The sequence below is a fragment of the Procambarus clarkii genome, chromosome 78, assembly GCF_040958095.1.
Source record: "Procambarus clarkii isolate CNS0578487 chromosome 78, FALCON_Pclarkii_2.0, whole genome shotgun sequence".
NCBI classification, from domain to species: Eukaryota; Metazoa; Arthropoda; class Malacostraca; order Decapoda; family Cambaridae; genus Procambarus; species Procambarus clarkii.
This window is the reverse complement of record NC_091227.1, coordinates 17,500,779-17,518,831: the sequence shown is the minus strand read 5'-3', so window position 1 is coordinate 17,518,831 and position 18,053 is coordinate 17,500,779. Positions and strand designations below refer to the sequence as shown.

At 37.9% G+C, this 18,053-nt stretch overlaps 1 protein-coding gene across 6 annotated transcripts; it reads left to right on the top strand.

Annotated features, from left to right (window-relative positions):
• Positions 1–236: 236 nt before the first annotated feature.
• Positions 237–17,611, top strand: LOC123746106 (uncharacterized). Of its 6 annotated transcripts, none has more exons than XR_011224968.1 (5): positions 237–425; positions 1,141–1,316; positions 3,504–3,849; positions 5,105–5,282; positions 6,195–17,611. XR_011224968.1 is itself a non-coding variant. In XM_069314111.1 (5 exons), the coding sequence occupies exons 1-4, from the start codon at positions 318–320 to the stop codon at positions 5,029–5,031; spliced, it is 690 nt and encodes a 229-aa protein (XP_069170212.1). In that variant the 5' UTR covers positions 252–317; the 3' UTR covers positions 5,032–5,061; positions 6,195–17,611. The 6 variants fall into 6 exon arrangements, 5 of the variants coding, with proteins under 5 accessions (XP_069170209.1, XP_069170212.1, XP_069170213.1 ...); XM_069314111.1 differs by lacking the exon at positions 5,105–5,282 and adding an exon at positions 4,972–5,061 and having other exon boundaries at positions 252–425; XM_069314112.1 differs by lacking the exon at positions 5,105–5,282 and adding an exon at positions 4,975–5,061 and having other exon boundaries at positions 252–425; positions 3,504–3,852.
• Positions 17,612–18,053: the final 442 nt, after the last annotated feature.

The following is an 18,053-nucleotide window of genomic DNA, read 5'->3' as shown; positions in this document are numbered from 1 at the left end:
ATTCATCCTCTAATTTTAAATATTTTCTCCGTACTCATGCTTTAAATGTCGTTTCTCAGCGTAAGCATCTATATATAATAATACCAAATAACACTATCTAATGCACATAAACGAAGCTGCAGTTATAGCATCAATATTAAGACGCACTTCTATATTCCGGACATTGATTAAAAACCAAAGGCTGTTTTGATATTATATATATTCAACCCCAAATATTAGCCTTCACACACGTATTATGCAATACAAATATTGAGAATAGTTTACTTTAAAGTGCGTGAGTGTGGAGGCACTCAGCCTCTCCAGCGACCAAAACAAACATGGCTCGGCGTGGTTGTGTCCAGGTGGAGCAGCCTCAACTGAGTCAAATTAGTTACCTGCAGCCGGAGATCCTGCCGGTGGAGGTGATGCTGGATGTCCTGAAGAAGGTGAGTGGCCGCGGGGGATCTGGCAGGCTACCTGGTGGCCAAGCTCAGGCTGGTATCAAGCTTAGGCAAGTACCGAGTTGAACTCGCGTAAACTGCACTTACTTTAAAGAAGAAGTGTTTCAATATGAACCAAGCTCAGAGGTACCAGGCTCAGGCAGGTACCAGGCTCAGGCAGGTATCAGGCTCAGGCAGGTATCAGGCTCAGGGCAGGTACCAGGCTCAGGACAGGTATCAGGCTCAGGTAGGTACCAGGCTCAGGCAGGGACCAAGGCTCAGGCAGGTACCAGGCTCAGGCAGGTACCAGGCTCAGGCAGGGACCAGGTTCAGGCAGGTACCAGGCTCGGGTATGTACCAGGCTCAGGCAGGTACCAGACTCGGGCAGATACCAGGCTCGGGCAGATACCAGGCTCGGGCAGATACCAGGCTCGGGCAGATACCAGGCTCGGGCAGATACCAGGCTCGGGCAGATACCAGGTTCGGGCAGATACCAGGCTCGGGCAGATACCAGGCTCGGGCATGTACCAGGATAGGTGCTTACCTATCATTACTTACCTATCAATGAGAAGTGAGATCGAGCTCTTTATGATCCCCCCCCCCCACCATGCCATTTATATCAGACATGCTAATTTACCTCTCAACATTAAAGTTTTAATATAAATAATGAAACCTTTAAATAATTACATGGGGACTTTATTTAACTTGTGTTTCATTACAGAGAGGGATAAAGTCTGCTAACCTACATCAGGCAGAAAGAGCTCATATCATTACTCTGTTTCACAAATATGTGAGCCCCAAGCATCAGCGTGAATATCGGGACAATCGCAGGGGCAAAATACTGACGAAGATGAGACGGAAGCTAGAGAAGGATTCAGGTGAAGAAGACTGGAAAAAGTAAGATCAATAAATTCTTTGTGTGTGTGTTTTGAGTAGTCGTGTGCATTCACTAGAATAAAAAGAATTGGGAGATTTGACTTAAATTTTTTAGTTATCATCATTACCTTTGAAAGACTTTTTTCCTAAGGGAGCTCCCTCGGTCACTTTCTGAAGCTGTCTTGCTGAAATTGTTTTACTCTAATTGGTTACATCAGTTGCAGGAGTTCTGTTTAGCCTACCAGGGGCCAGAACCAAAGCCTGGCCCCCACACAGGCACAGGTAGAGAGGGACAATCTGGCACCCCACTGATAAAAGCAGTCCAGAAAATCAGTGAAGCTTTACAGACAACTGTAAGGTTGACAGAAAATGAAGCCTTGAAACATCGAACATCACAAATGATTCAAAATGAAACAATAGATTCACTCAAAACTAGCTTGAACTCAATAGTATTGATAGGCGGCACCAGGTGACCTGATCCCAGTCCACAGCTGGCTGCCTGATTAGTTCTGTGGCTGATGTGATGGTGGTTACTACTATCTGTAGTGCTCTAGGTCTGTCAGCTCATAGCAAGCCCCTCTGCTTCAACCTCTGCACTGTGACACTTTTTAGCTGATGTAAGAAAAATAAATTAAAACAAATATTTCTTTCTAATACAGTACCTGTACTGTTAAAATGCATTTTCTGATCATGGGGAAAAAACAAATTGTATGTGACTGACTTTGGCTGTGGTTAAGCCCAGAAATCTCGTGATTCATGAGTTGGGCTGTTCATAAGTCTGACTCCTCTGTTTGATTCCTTGATTGGAATCATTCTAATGGTTGTGCTTGAGATGCACTGGAGTTTGTATGCCTGTTTATATGACGCCCCATGGTCGCCTTTCATAGCCGAAGATTTTTGGCTGTGTTTGGCATCTGTTCTTTCAGAGAGTGGCCTTAGTGCCTGGGTGTCCTGACCGGCTAATTGCTTTATTGAATTGCCCTGGCAATTTCCCCACAGATCTCTGGTGTAGTTTGTTACAGATCGGCATGTCCGAGTCTGCACTCACTCGGTGAGAGCTCGAAGGGTCCTCGTTGTCCTTGCTACTGGATGATAACCCTTCTGTCTCCTACCATGGTGTCTGCTGGGTCAGTGATGCTTACAACCATGAGTCCAGTGAGGTTTGCTCTCATTGGGTTTCTGCCTTGACTGATTCTGCTTCGAGTTTGGAACCCTTTTCCCAGCCAGTCCGCATGTCTGCTTGCCAGGTATTTGATTCTTTCCCAGCTCGCTGGGCTTCGTAGTTCCTGTTCCTGGTGAACTGGATGAAGCCCCATCTCAGCTCATCCTTGAAACAAAGACCCAAAAGTGATTCCATGCACCTGTCAAACCCCCTGTTTATGAATGAAAAACGGTTTTACACGACTCACAACTGATTTCAGTTTGAACACTTCCGGAACAAGTGCTTCAATGATGAATTTTGTTCGAACCATAAGCTGTAAATGCTTCACCCTTGTACTACAAATACAAATAATTGCCAACAGAACCTAAACACCTAACCTATGCCTATATATGCACAATATGCTAATATTCAGTATTACAGTATAATATTAATTTATATTTGAGAAAATTCCCGTTTTGAATGAACAGCATGTAAAAATTTATGAATGTGTCTGTGGGATCAACCGCTGGATGTAATGGACTTGAGTCGAGGACGGGTTGCCCATCTCGTTCCCTCTCAGGTTCGGTCTTGGCTGGGTCTTGTGTGGGATTCTTGGACCGCTTCCTTGTCTCTCCCTCCGGAGTCTGCTTCGGCTGCAGTCCCGCCTTCGCCTGTTTATGGGGGTGGGGGCTCCCGGGTCACCCGGCAGTTGCTCAAGGGTTTGTGCGGAGGCCTGAGCTATGCTGTGATGGTCTACCCGCCGAGTCAGGTTTGGCTTCGTCGGCTGTTCTGGTTCCTTCAGGGGATGTCAATACAATACTGTACATTGAATTTCGATACATTCAATGCTGATTTTTTTATTAGGCATAGGCTAGATTAGATTAGATTTGGATATGTTAGATTAATATTTTTTAGAGTGAAATGGAAAAGGGCACTTTTTCCTGAAATCACAATAATATGTATTTTAAAATTTCTTATGTTACAGTTAATATGAGATTTTATAGAATTAATCTGATAAAATACAGACATATCACAGTCTCTCTCATATTAATTTTTACTTTCAACAGGCTTGTGATGGAGTCAAAGGACAGATCTTCACTCATTTCCTCAACAAATGTTGTTTTGGGTGACTCTGCTGCCAGAGAAAGATTGAAGCCACCTCCTTCTACCATTAATTCGGACCGCAAGAAAATCAAGTTAGCTGCCACAGCTAATACTTCAGGCACAACTCTTGATTTTATTGTCATCAAGCGGAGAAGTTCAGAAGATAGCGAATTATCTTCGAGTAATAAATTACAAAGATTGCCACAAGAAGAAAAATCTCAGAATAAAAGAAAAGATTCAGAGGAATGTCAGAAGGAAGCTAAAAAAATAAAACTTGTGAATGGTCAAGAAAAATCAACTTCTGAAGGAGTAAGTAGACATCAGAGCTTTTGAGATTCTGTAATAAGAAATTCCTGGTAGGGATATCTTATGGCTTTGAGTGAAATTTTGTTTCTTCAAAATTTAAAGTTTCCAGTGTGATAAATAGTGAACACTTTTGCATATCAGTTTGAAGCTCGCATATGGTAGTAGAAGGTCCTTATTGTTATGTGGTTACCACTACAACCACAACACATCATTACAAATTCTACCATTCACTTCCATCAACTGCTGCAACCATACCACTGCCACAGTCTCTTATACTGAGTTCAAGTCTTGGAAAGTAATATAATCTCATTTAACTGATAGTTCAGTATCTACCCCCTCCCTTTATCCCTTCATCTACTTGTCTACCACCACAATTGCCTTACAAACCCTACCACAATCTTCAAGAATCACCAATATCACCATCACTACCTACCCTATAACCATTTACTCCTTCATCCCTCTCAAGCAACTTGTCTACCATCAAGCTCCTGCAGGAAGTGCTTTATCAACCAAAATGTGATGGACTGTTTGGACCTGTTGTTCACTACCTTTCTTACCAATCAATTCATCATAGAAAAAGCCTGGCGACTGGCTGAGTTGCACACTAGAATAACTCTTCAAACTCGCCACAAGTATACCACTACAGTACAGTACTATCATTACCACTCATTCCACTATATCTAATAGTCGCAGTTATCTCATTCAGAATTGATCCTGCTAGCAGCCCTAGGGAAATCTGGGATTTTTTTTCAAGATTTCTGCCTCTCACTGGAAGTCCCAGGAATCCATTTTGTACCCAACTTACCGCACTCGTGTTTCGACTGTGTACGAAAATATATAAAAAGTCTTTTCTCGGTTGGCGCAATTATCAGCAAACAAGTTTTCTCGGCCGGCACAGCACAGTGGTTAAATTGATGATCTTTCGCATACTTTATGACAGGTTGACATTAAGAACCTACCTACTATCAGGTCGCGACATTTCCTCAGAATCTTCTACTGAGCACCCTTTTCTAAGAATCCATGCATTATACCTTATCACAACACTGTTAAATCCCATGCAATTATTGCCCCCCACAAAGCCCTGGTTCTTTTTTTATTGGTTTGTATTTTTTCTTGTTTTTCAGGATATCCTCTGAAGATGAAAAGAAGTTAAAATCAGAGAGAAAACCCATCAGTTGGCCCTAAAAAAATACTGAATAATTACAGTTATGAAGGGTAAAATTCTAACATTCTCCATGTTATTTTTCATTTATTGTAGGTTATGTTGAAGACACAGAGAATTGGCTTACGTATTGCCTTAACATGCAAGAGTGACCATCTTTATGGATGTTGTAGTCAACCACAACCCCACAACCCAGCTGAGCCATTGATCTAAGTCTGATTGGTTCAGCATACTGCATACCACCAATAAACTCATTACTATTATGCTATCTTAGGTAATGTATTGTAAAAGGATGTCACAACTGTTGCCATGAACATTTTGCTTACCTTGCTGAGTATCCTTGTTTACACACGTCAGCAGTTGCTTGGCATTTTGTTTTGTCCGTAGAACCCGAGTGTCTATGTTAAAAGTAGGGTTCATTCAAGTCATAATATCATTGCAATCTGTCACAACTGAAAAATAATGAAAGACTTCCTGTGGAGTGAGTCTATGCATTCACTGGACTGGTGTTTGATTCAAAAATTTCAAAATATTTAATAAAGTATAATTTTCCTTTTTTGTAAGTGATTTTGTAATTTAATGTGCTCAACAGCACAGTCTATTGTTTCCAGCAATAAAATCTAATACTTGTTGGTACAAAATAGCAAAAGACAACAATTATTGTATTCAACAGATCTGTGGAAAAGGGGTTCATATTTTTTTTTTTAAGTATACATATGTATGTATGTATGTTAATTTGTATTTACTTTTCCACTGCGTCTGAAGATATCAAGTTAAACTTAGCAAAATACATTAGAACAATTTCGTGTTTACAGGTAATATGAACTTCAGAGTTAATTTATAAATTTCTTTACAAATTGAAAACATAAAAAATACAGAAACACTTGAACTATCTATCTATCTATCTATCATATATAGCAGATCAAGCAGAACCCTGCGAACATATTTAGGCAACTCCACATATAGTTACATATAGACACAGACTTTAGTATAATTTTGTACCGTACAGTATATATTAATGTGGACAGAAAATTGAGCTGCAATTAGGAGTTGTATAAAAGTTCTACGTTAATTTGACTATATTAAAAAATTAATATAAAGTGTATGTGACAGTTTAATTTCATGTGAATATCTTGTATTACCAAATACTGTAACACTTTGCATGAAATTACTCTTTCTTTTTCAGCTGGTGGAGGAGTAACTGCTTATAAAAATGAGGACCTTAAATGATTTATAGATAAGTATATAAACATAAACATATTATTTGCCTTTTTTAAGCATATATTGAAACTTATACAGTATATCAAATCTCAGTGCAACAAACTGAAGACTTCAGCAAGGTACTTCATCAAATTAAAACCAGTTATTTAAGAAAATACCTATTGGTCAACATTGTTTAAAGAGCAGTAACCACTATTTGACTAAGCATGTGTTGATTGTGCCGAGAAGGCCCTGAAATGACTTATTTTTACAGAAGTCATTTCTGGAATGATTGAATGGTGGCTCCCTGAAGCTAACATTCTGAGATAGCTCCACACAGATGCATCACATTATCACATAAGAATCCTAAATAGCTTACCAGAAACCAGAGTCAGAAGCTGGCCCCACTCAGAGGCACAGGGAGCAGGGGATTGTTACAATCACCCTCACCAAGGAAGAATTCAGAAAGTAAGTGAAGCAATACAGACAACTTGCAAGGTTCACATAAAACAACTGAAGCAGCAAACGATTCACGCAGTAGCTAGATTCAGCCCGTCCTCTAAACAAAGACCCAAAGTCCATTCCATGCGCTTGCCAAACCCCATGTTTATGAATCAAAAGCAGTTTACACACCACTCACAACTGATGACGTTCGAACACTTCTGAAACAAGTGCTTCACTGAAGAATTTTATTCAATCCACAACACTATAAATGCTTGGCGATGAGTCACAATAACGTGGCTGAAGTATGTTCTCACAATCGACTTGAGAATGGTCCAGGACGGACCGAAACGTCGTCGTCCCTTCAATTTCTAGTGTGTGGTCTGGTCAACTATAAATGCTTCACCCGCATACAACAAATATAAATAATCGCCAACAGAACCTAAACACCTAACCTAACCTAACCAGTGCCTAAATATGTACAATATGCTAATATAAATTAATATTAATTTATATTTGAGAAAATTCCTGTTCCTGAACAGCTGGCCACCAATAGTTGGCTGCATCACAGGGAGCTCCCAGCTTCCATGTCATCAGATCCTTTGTCCTGTCCCTGATGTCCCCCAATGCGAAAGGTCATTTTGTCCTTTGTCTGCTCGTGTTGCTGTCGTCCTCTTTGGGCTTTTGGGTTTTAGCACCATTATGCCTTCCTTCTTCATATTTCAATGTATATATGGATGCCATAGCTCTGGATTGGGGTTTAATGACCAGTGCTCACCAAGCTTTCCAAGGTCATTGTAGTGTGCTTTGGGAGTACATCATGGTGCACGAGTTTGCGGTGATGTGGTAGAACCTTTGGGGAGTTTGTTTTGCTCTGTTTTCCAGCTCTATTTCAAGTGCTCCCAATGGTTCATTCACTGAACTGTGGTGGGGGGGGGTTACTTGGGTCCCTACCCCTTTGGAGTTGGACTCTGCAAGTATTTCAGCTTTTGGATTGTCAAGAGTTTAGTTCTCTGTGCAGTTCACATCCAGGGTGTGTCCAACGTTCTCGTGGAAGGTCTCTCTTGTTTCCATCATAGGTTCTCGATTTCATGAGCGTTGTTTTCACTCTCCTCCCACTTGTTGATGGCCTTCCATAACTAAGAGAATTCGGTCTAGCTGCTGAGTGAATCATTTGCGGAGTAGTATTTGCTTCAGTTCTTTTCTCTCTCTCTGAACCTTGCAATTTTCTGTATTGCTTTGCTTATTTTCTGGGTCGTTTGTTGGTGAGGATCAAAACAATCCCTTGTTCCCTGTGCTAATCTGTGAGGAGTTCAGGTTCTGGTTCAGGTCCCTGGTGATTCATTTAGGACACCTAAGACTGATGTGACTCATTTGTGTGGGGCTCTTCAGGAAGCCACCGAGCTTCTATCAGAAAGAAACATTTCATTACATTCAATGCAGGGTTTTTTAAATAACACTTGAAAGTACTTGAAGTTGAAAACTGCCACATTTTGGCAAGGGGCTGTGTCTACTATAGATACTGTAGTACAAAATGACAAAGAATAAATTTATATATACCTGCATTTTATTTGTCTATTTGGAGTGGTTTTGACAGATGCTAGACTGATCAAAGGTTTCTTCCTTGGTAACCCAATAACCATTTATATCATGCAGTATAGTAGCATTCAAGTTATTTAGAAAACATTATTTGTGATCAAGAGGTATATGATGGTTGGAGTTACAATAGACAACAAGATTAGGTTATTTTAAAATGTATTAATTTGTATAATAACTGTGAAGTGAGTGGGAGGTTGTATTTTTAGGCATGATTGTATGACCAAGCACAAACTGCAGTCATAGAAATGAAACTGTTGGCTGTCATGGATTTCCGGTGTAAAAAGTTGTTATTTTATTGGTCGAACATTAGGATTCACCTCTTACTAACTTTGTACATTGTTTAACACGCAACATCTTAATTAAACTTTGCAGTCATTTTATAGCAAATCTTATATACATTATTGTCTTTGGTTGTGGAAGTAATGAAAGCATTAACTTTTGATAAATAAAAAACTACAGTTCACCCTCCTTTTCTTAGAAAATTGTATTACAAAAATTACGAAAGTTTTTATCATGAAAATTTTCTGATGTAAATAACTTTCTGATCATACAGAAGCCTGGAGTGGGTCAGCTTATTGAGTAGGTACAGTCCATGAGAAATAAGTTTTTAGTTTGTAGACGAATATTTATGGTTAATTTATTTATCGCTTTAGTATGACAATAAAGTTTTTATTTATATTTGGATGCACTTGAGATGCATCAGTTGATCATATTTGTTTAACAAAAAGTAATCTTGATCAAAATTGCAGTTTACAGTACAATACAGTACGTATTTTTATATAAAATTTAAATCATTGGTGGTTTGCCATTAATGCCAAACAGCAATATTGACTTAGTACTGTTTTAATAATTACTTAAAAAATACAATTTATGAAATAATTACATAATTTTATATTCCCAGTTGGGAGGCCGTATGTTTTCTGAGAAGACCCCCTTCGGTGCCTCACATTGGTATACTGTCAAACCCTTAATACTACACCAGGCTCAGCCAATTCGTGATCACCTACTGCAGACCAGTACCAGAATCTCTTCCACTCAATAGAAGGAAAGGGTCTGGGGGTCTAAGGCCATAACAGTAACCCAAAGAAAAACAACCAAAAAGGTTGTGTGCACCAAAGCAGACTTGTGCATGGATCACATTTGTAAATGTCCACTGGGTCTAACTAATGACTCGTAGCACGTGCTCACCACCAGGTAGCAGCCCTGGGCCACCGTATCCAATTATTCGTGCATCTGTTGTTGCCATGTCTGGAGCTGCACAGCCCTCCTGGGCCAATCTCTTCTTTTGACATAGGTGTTGGCCTTTCCTTGGACTTTGCCAGACATTGGGGCCCTGGGCTTTCTTTTGTTTCTTTTTGCCATGGCTGCATGGGGACAAGATTCCCTTCCTTAGTTGCCATTTGCAGTGACCCTGTCTTTAATCAAGGTTATATTTCCTGAGGAGGTTCAGGTATCATCTTTGGGCTCCTCATTCTCAAGAGTGCATATGCTCCTCTGCGAGGCCCCAGTGGTAAGGGTGGCATTTTTCATGAGCGTTGTCTGGTGGACTGATATAAGTAGGGCTGGTGCTCAGGTTGTTTTGGGAGTGTGGCATTCCTGGCTTGGCTTGCCATTTAGTGTGCTCCAACCTTGCCACATCATGTTGGGACATGGCAGATGCATCAGTTTCTGTAGCTTTTGTTCCACAGGTCACAGTTGTCCACAGGCTTCTGCCTTAGACATGGGCACGACAGGTGCTATTGTTGACTTGTTGTGCGTGGATTTGGATGCCCTGGCATCCAAACCTGAGGATGACTCCAAACTCCAGGAGCACCCTGAGGCTGCTGCCTCTTTCCCTGCAGTGGTAGTGGCATCCGGTGTGACCATAATGTTCATCCCTGCTCCTGCCAGTGGCAGACTTCTTTTGTACCTGCCTTGTATGTTGTTCCCAGTTCGTGTGGTCTCTTCTTATGCCTCTAACCACAATGTTTTCTTCCCTTTTTGTTCCCTGGAGTAGCATTGTCCCAGTTGGTCATGGCTGCTGGGACCAGCTTTCAGCCATCGTGTGGAGCTTTTGTTGGGGTATGGCTCATTTCCCGCTTTGGTGCCGTGGGTACCCAAGGCCTGAGGAGTGAAGGCTCTTAGTCAAGGTAAGGGTCCCATGAGGATAGTATCTTTGCAGGTATCTCTGCCTTTGGTGTCAATTTATCAGAAGAGGCAGTCTTATTTAATGCTTCATGGAAGGCTAGTAGTGGCTCTTTCCATTGGTACTTTGTACATTGTTTTGATGGTGAGGTGGGATGGGTACAGATTTGGATATGCTGTCTTTTCTGGATTGGTTTCATGATGCCTATACCTTCTAGGTGGTGTTCAGGAGCCTTCAGTGGGGTGGCTTCCATCCCCACCTCCAGTATTGAAGATCCTGACTCAGCCAATTTACCTCTTTCTGCCAGAAGGTCATTGCTAGGATGTTAGACATAGATATGGTCAGCTTGACCGTATCCTTGTAGTGGGTGTACAGTTTATTATACTGCTTGCATCAAACTAGTCATCAGGGATGATAAGGGATTATTTTATGAACTACAGTATTTATAAAATAAATAAGTAGGCCCATTTAAAAAAATAGCAATTTTGTTCAAAAATTTGTTAAGTACTGTACTGATATGTATTTTATGATTGAAAACTTATAATATAGTGTCAAGGTTTAATTTAAATATATATTTGTACATCTTTTAGTGTTACATTTAAATTTAGTTCTCATCCTCAAGATGCAATTTTTATATTACTAATAAATTTAATAATTTAAAAACTATGATGAGTAATTTTTCAGTCTTTTGCTCATGTTGTTGAAGTCTGTGTGTTGAAAGTCTTTTTAACTGTATCATTAAAAGTTGAACACTTGTATGTGTTAAGAAACCTCAATTTTCTATACTGGACAAAAATTCTTTAAACGCATTTACAAAGAAAATGTATCATCATAGGAAGTTTGCATTATAACTATGTATCCCATAAAGTGTGTTTGACGATGTCATGCATATTGAAAAATCATCTTTATGGTGACAAGTATATAATGGTACATCTGCTTCATAAGAACATGTATACCAAAATGTCTGCTTTATGATGATATGGATACTGTAAAATATGCTCTATGATGATGTGTGCAGTACAATCTGCATTATGATGCCATGTATACAGAATACATTGTTGGTGGACACATTGAGCAACACAGCCCACTCATTATTTCTTTACCAGCAATAACCGATGCTTTCCCCAGGTAATTCACCGTAAAGTACAGGACTGTGTGACCAATTACTTGAAAAGTCAGATAATATATGTGTGAAATTCTTTATACTATACTCCAGATCTTCCCATCTCCATATTTTGTGAAATTTGTTTTGCTTTATGTAGGAATATGCACAATGAAAATTTGGTATATACAGTAATCAGTGCTTTATAAGGATGCAACATTGCAGAAAAACACAACCAGTAAGCTGAATGGTATGAAAGGCTTAAGGAAAATATAATATTTATCCAGATTTTACCAGTTATAATACTTGAAAATATCTTACAGTACATTGCGTCACACACATGAAACAACTCCGGAAGTTAGCATTCTGAACTAACACAAATATGCAGAATATATATTCCTATATATTTACACACACACACATGCAGTACAATGTGAATGTGTGTAGATATATATGTAGAGTATATATATATATATATGTGTAAGTATGTGCAGATTATTCCTCAGTACAGTATTTAAACACATATGCAATACAGTATGCATGTGTGTGTGTGTTTTACATGTACAGTATATCATGTATATACTTATAGGCATGCATGTACACATGCACTCTTAAGTACATTCAGTATATCAGTTTCTCAAAAATCCAAATCTCTATATAATGGATCCTTTAATCAACATTTTTACCCTCTGAAATTTGAATTCATAAAAAAAATCAGGATCAAAGATGAGGGTTGCAATGAAATCATCATCATTGGTTCATCATGTAAAGTAATTTCCATGAATCACGTTTTTCCGAGCTTTCATAATCTTCTATTTAAATGTAAATATTATTCAAAATACAGTAATGCATTTATATTTTAGAAAATGTTTTCCTAAGTTTGTATTGTTCTATACATTGTACAAATGAGATTGTTAATGCTAAATTTTTTCCAAGACATCCAGACTTGTGTTTTTCTTATGTGTGTGGGGTCTGATCTCTCGTTATGCAAGTACTGTATTTTCACTGACTTCTATCATGATTTGTGAGTGGAAGCCATGTTTGGATATTTTAGTATGAGGACATCAGGCAGGGACAGAAGGAACTTCTTTATAATAGCTCAAAATGCTGAGATATAAGAGAAATATGATTGTGGCTAGATAGGCAAGTGACTAGAAGAGGAATATGGCATTAGTGTTAGTGCTCTTTCTAACATAAAAAACTTGGAAATACCTTACGTTGCGGTGATTCCGGGGGATCAAGGTCCCCGCGGCCAGGTCTGTGACCAGACCTCCTCTAGATCACAGCTTGTGAAGAAAATGGAGATTGTTCGTGGAAAGAGAAATTTTTCTAAAAGCATTAAAACCCTCTAAGCAGGAAGAATTGGATGATGCAGTTTACCAGTGATTGACACAATGTTGTTGCCAGGGGCTGGCTATTGGTGTGTGCAGTTACAATCTGTAGCTAAAATAAGAGCTCTAACCTGCACAGTTAAAATTTCAGTTCAGATTAGCTTTAGTAGTTTATCAAATGGCATAACATTGTGCTAAACACTGTATTTTGCTGCCTCTAGGTTATCAGGGCCATCCTCTGCTACAAAATGGTAAGTGGCTTTGTAATTGTTTTTTTTGCCTAATTATTATTTATATGAACACAAAATTATTGTTTATATATTTTTGTATGTCTGGATATGCTTAAACATGTATTATATCATTTGCATTAAGAAATTTCAGAAAATTAGAGGCAAATAGCCAAAACATGGGAGTTTTTTAAACCCCAAATTTATTCAGATCTGGATCAAATCTAGAATATATGATTCAGGTTTTTGAAGAAGGTATGTATGTATGTATTTGTGTGTGTATAATTACCTAAGTGTAGTTACAGGATGAGAGCTATGCTCATGGTGTCCCCTCTTCCCAGTACTCTTTGTCATACACTGCTTTGATACTATTGTACTGATGGTTTTGGTCTCCACCAATCAAATTAGTCCAACCGTCTACCACTCTGTTTACAAAAGTAAACTTTCTAATGTTCTTTTGGCAGCTTTGTTTAGTTAGCTTAAATCTATGACCTCTTGTTCTTGAGGTTCCAGGTATCAAGAATTCTTCTTTGTCAATTTTGTCGATTCTCTTTACTGTACTGTTTTGTACATTGCCTCTTTTTCTTTTATATTCGAGCTTTGGTGTATTTAACACCTCTAGCCTTTCCTCGTAGCTCGTCTTTCAGTTCCGGCAGCCATTTTGTTGCGTGTCTTCCCACCATTTTCAGTTTATTAATGTGCTTCTTAAGATATGGGCACCAAACAATTGCTGTGTATTCCAACTTTGGTCTCACAAAGATCATGAATAATTTCTTTAATATTTCTCCATCCATGTACAATATTTAAAAGTAATTCTGAAATTGGAAAGTGTAGCATGGTTCCACACACAGTTCTTTATATGGTCCTCAGTGACAGTTTTCTAGTTAGAACCACCCCTAGATCTTTCTCTTTATCAGAATTCTTTAAAACTTTTTTTTACATAATGTGTAGGTTGTGTGTAACCTATTTTCTCCTATTCCACATTCCATAACATGGCATTAATTCACATTAAATTCAATTTGCTAGGTGTTGCTCCCTATACTTATTTAGTCTAGGTTTTCTTGAAGGGTATCACAGTCATCTAAGTTTCTTATCTTCTCTAGTATCGTAGCATCATCAGTAAACAATATTCATATAATTCTGTATTCCTTCTTGAAGGTCATTTATGTAGAAAATGATCAATATTGCAGTTCTATCATAGAAACTAAGCAGGTTTCGTACACAGGATCTTCCTAATCAGAAACCATAATCTATGTCTGATAAGTCATTTCTTTCCATGTGTTCTACCCATTTGGTTTCAATTATTTTTCCAATGTTTTGATAACTATGCTTGTCAACAATACAGAATATAATTATGAGGGTCTTCTCTGCTACCGTTTTTGTATATTGGAATACTGTTAGGTTTCCCATATGTCTGCTAAGATTTCTGTACCTAAAGGTGCCTGAAAAATAAGTTGGTATTGAAGTGGAATGCTCATTTCAGATGTGCATTTTCTCAGGATCCAAGATGAAATTCCATCTGAGTCAACTGCTTTGTTTCTACTGTACTTAGTTCCTTCGGTATTTATTCTACTTCATCTTGACACACCTCTATGTACTCTATGTTATTCTCTTAAATTCATATTGTTTGTTTCTCTGAAAATTTCATTTTGCACAAACAAACTTTGGAACTGTTCATTTAGTGTTTCACGCTTTTCCTTTTCATTCTCCATAAATTTATTCCCCATTTTCAACCTATTAATTTTATCCTTTACCTGCAATTTTCTTTGAATGAATTTATAGAATAGGCCTGGTTCCATTTTACATTTGTCCACTATCCCTTTCTCAAAATTTCTTTCTGCCTCTCTTCTCACTGCAATCTAGTTGTTTCTTGCGTCTTTGTATTGTTGGCATGTTTGAGTGTTTGGCCTCCTCCTATATTGATTCCATTTTTTATCATTTGTTTCCTTGCCCACTCCTCATTTATGTTGAACCAATCCTGCTTTCTAGTTCTGCACCTCTATACAGTACTGGAAAAATTTCCTTATACTGTACCTTTATCATATATCTTAGAAAATTTGTCATACATCTTGTTTACTTCCTTTTCTAACAATATAACTTTCCAATCACATTTATTAAAGAACTTGCAGAGTTCCTCCATGTGCCTACTCTTGAAATAAAGTTTTTTCACTATTTCATTGCTTCCAATCTCTTCTAAATTCTAATGCATTGCTTATATGATTTCCAAAAGGACATGGTCGCTCTTGCCCATTGGAAGAAAGTACTGAATGTCAAATATCTCTTATTCTTTCATGGGAAATACCAAATACAGCAATGATGGAGCATCACCTCTCATTCTTGTGGGCTGTTTTACATGTTGATACATGAAAGATTCTAGGGTGAGATTTACAAATTGGCCGATTCAAAAGTCCTCTGTTCTTGCTTCATAGTCTTCCCAGTTCATCAATTTTAAATTGGAGTCACCAAGTATCAACAATGGTGATTTATCTTTATTTGCTTTTACAATAATTTCTTTCATGATGATTATAAAGCCCTCTTTTTTTAGTCATCATTCTCCTCCTTAGTCCATGTATTCCCTGCTGGTACACTGTGTGCAGTAATAATTATTCATTTATCATTCTGACTACAAATCTCCAGCACCATTATGTCTAGTTCTCGAGGGTTGTCAAGTACAGTATTTAAGCAAAAGTGCTGATGGACTCGTGCCTTTAGTCATGCCTTCGTGATAGCAACACCTCCATGTTTTCTAATTTGTATCAATCTATATCCTTGTCTATGTCTGATATGAGGATGAGGAAAAGTACTGGAGCAAGACTTTTCTTCTTCTCATTTAAAAAAAAAAAGACTTCTTATTTCTGTTCTTGGCTTCCAAACATATTTCCTTAATTGTTTCTTTCTCTTTTACAACTTGTACATGTTTCTTTTATTTCCCTTTTGCACTTTTCCAATCCTCTAGTAACTTCTCCCATTTGAGCTGCCCATGGATTTCTTTTAGAAAATCCTTGCCTAACTGTATCTTTTGGCTGGTCTGTACTGTACTTGTCCATAACTATCTATCTTTTTGTTTATTTCTTCAAATTCATTTCCCTTCATGTTCTGTTTCATATTCTTTCTCTAGTTCCTTGATTTGTCCTTCCTGTTTCCTTACCTTCCTTACCTGACAAGTTTCTTATCCTGCTGCAATATACTGTCTGATGAATTATTAACCTGGCTCTTGAGATCTTCGTTTTCTTATTCTAAATTAAGGAATTTTCCTTTGTTAGCCTTTAGCAAATCTTTAGTCATCATTAATTAACCTGTTTAGAAAACCACTTTCCTCTTTTCGTTTTTGAGTAAAACCTTTGAAGTCTGTCTCCTTTGCTGTTTCCACTAACGACCCTGTCCCATCCACCGTCTTTGTTTTAGTTCCGGCTGCTTTGGTTTAGAATCCCTGGCTCAAAAGTTGTTCCCAGATTTGTATATTTTTCTCAGAAATTGCCACTCTCCACATTGACCTCAGTAGTATATTTATGGTATCGGGAACACCATTTGAATGGCTCTCTCCAACACTACTACTCGGATATGATGCAATGATTCACACCACTTGAATAGTGTGTGTGTCAAAAGTATGTCAATAATGAGTGAGTAATTACCTGAGTGTAGTTACAGGATGAGAGCTATGCTAGTGGTGTCCTGTCTTCCCAATACTCTTTGTCATATAACATTTTGTGTATGTAAATAGAAATCTGATAAGTCACTTTTAATTTATATGAATAATTATGAATTATGAAAGATTTTTCTTTTATCATTTTTCTCTTGACCAACATTGATTCAAGGTATACAGGACTGACCCACCTATCCATTCATTCTATGCACATTTTGGGAAGTACAGTTTAGAATGTATTGTTTGATTTTGCTACAACTAGCTATTAGAATACTTGGTGATTATGGTAACTCATTTTAAAATATTTTTGGCCAAATTGTGCACTATAATATGTACTGTATAGAACTTTTGCCACAAGACTTCAAATTTTATGAAGTCTTCCGTTCCGTTTTTTTTTTGGTTCCGTTCCAAATTTTATGCTGCCAGTTTGGTAGCTGGGTGCTTCGAATTCTTGTATTATTTATGAACAAATTTCAAGTGAAAAAATTTCATGACCCCATTACTTGCACAATCTACTTTGTTCCACAAATCCATAGTTATTTAATATTGTGCATATTGTAATGTCACTGTGCTCTCTCCCACGATCCAGTGTTATCTTGCACGAGTCACATTTTTTCATTTTAGAAGTAATTGGGAAGCTGTAGAACTGATTCCCAAAACAAATCTTATTCAATGCATACCACCTCAGTACTAGTAAAATACTTTTCAATCTACATTTAGTCGAGTTTAAACTTTGCACTGTTGTATATGGCGTAACAAATAAAATTGTGCTAAATTCAATTCCACCAAATGAAATGGATCTTGTATTAGCAAAAACAATTTTGTCAGTGTGGCTGACTGTGCACAGGTTGGCCATCACTACACATGATGCAATATTGTAGCCTTCTCTTAGTACGTCTTCCCTCATCCTCAATATATTTACTATTTAAAGTAAATTGTGTTTTATTAATACAATCTTTTATAAATAATAACTAATACGTATTATTACATCTTTAGAATACAGAGTAAGCACCCCACCAAAGACACATCCAGTTTGGTGTTACAACCACCATATTTTTAAAACATCTTTATCCCCAACATCCTGGACTCCCCAAATCAACCTCCTGTTTTGTTAGTATTTATAGTAACGATGAGAACCATAGTGTATACAGTATACTAACGTACAAGGAAATTAGAATGTAGAAATCTGAACTATTGAGTTGGACAAACTGGAAAACTAGTTTTTACTTGTGTTGCTTTAACAAAGTAAACTAACCTATCCTAACCTTCCTAGGCCTACTACACAATATCTGAGGCCTAATATAGTACATGTGTGCTATACTAGGCCTAGGAATATTTAAGTGTGTTATAGATTCATTTATTTTAAGACTTCCTTAC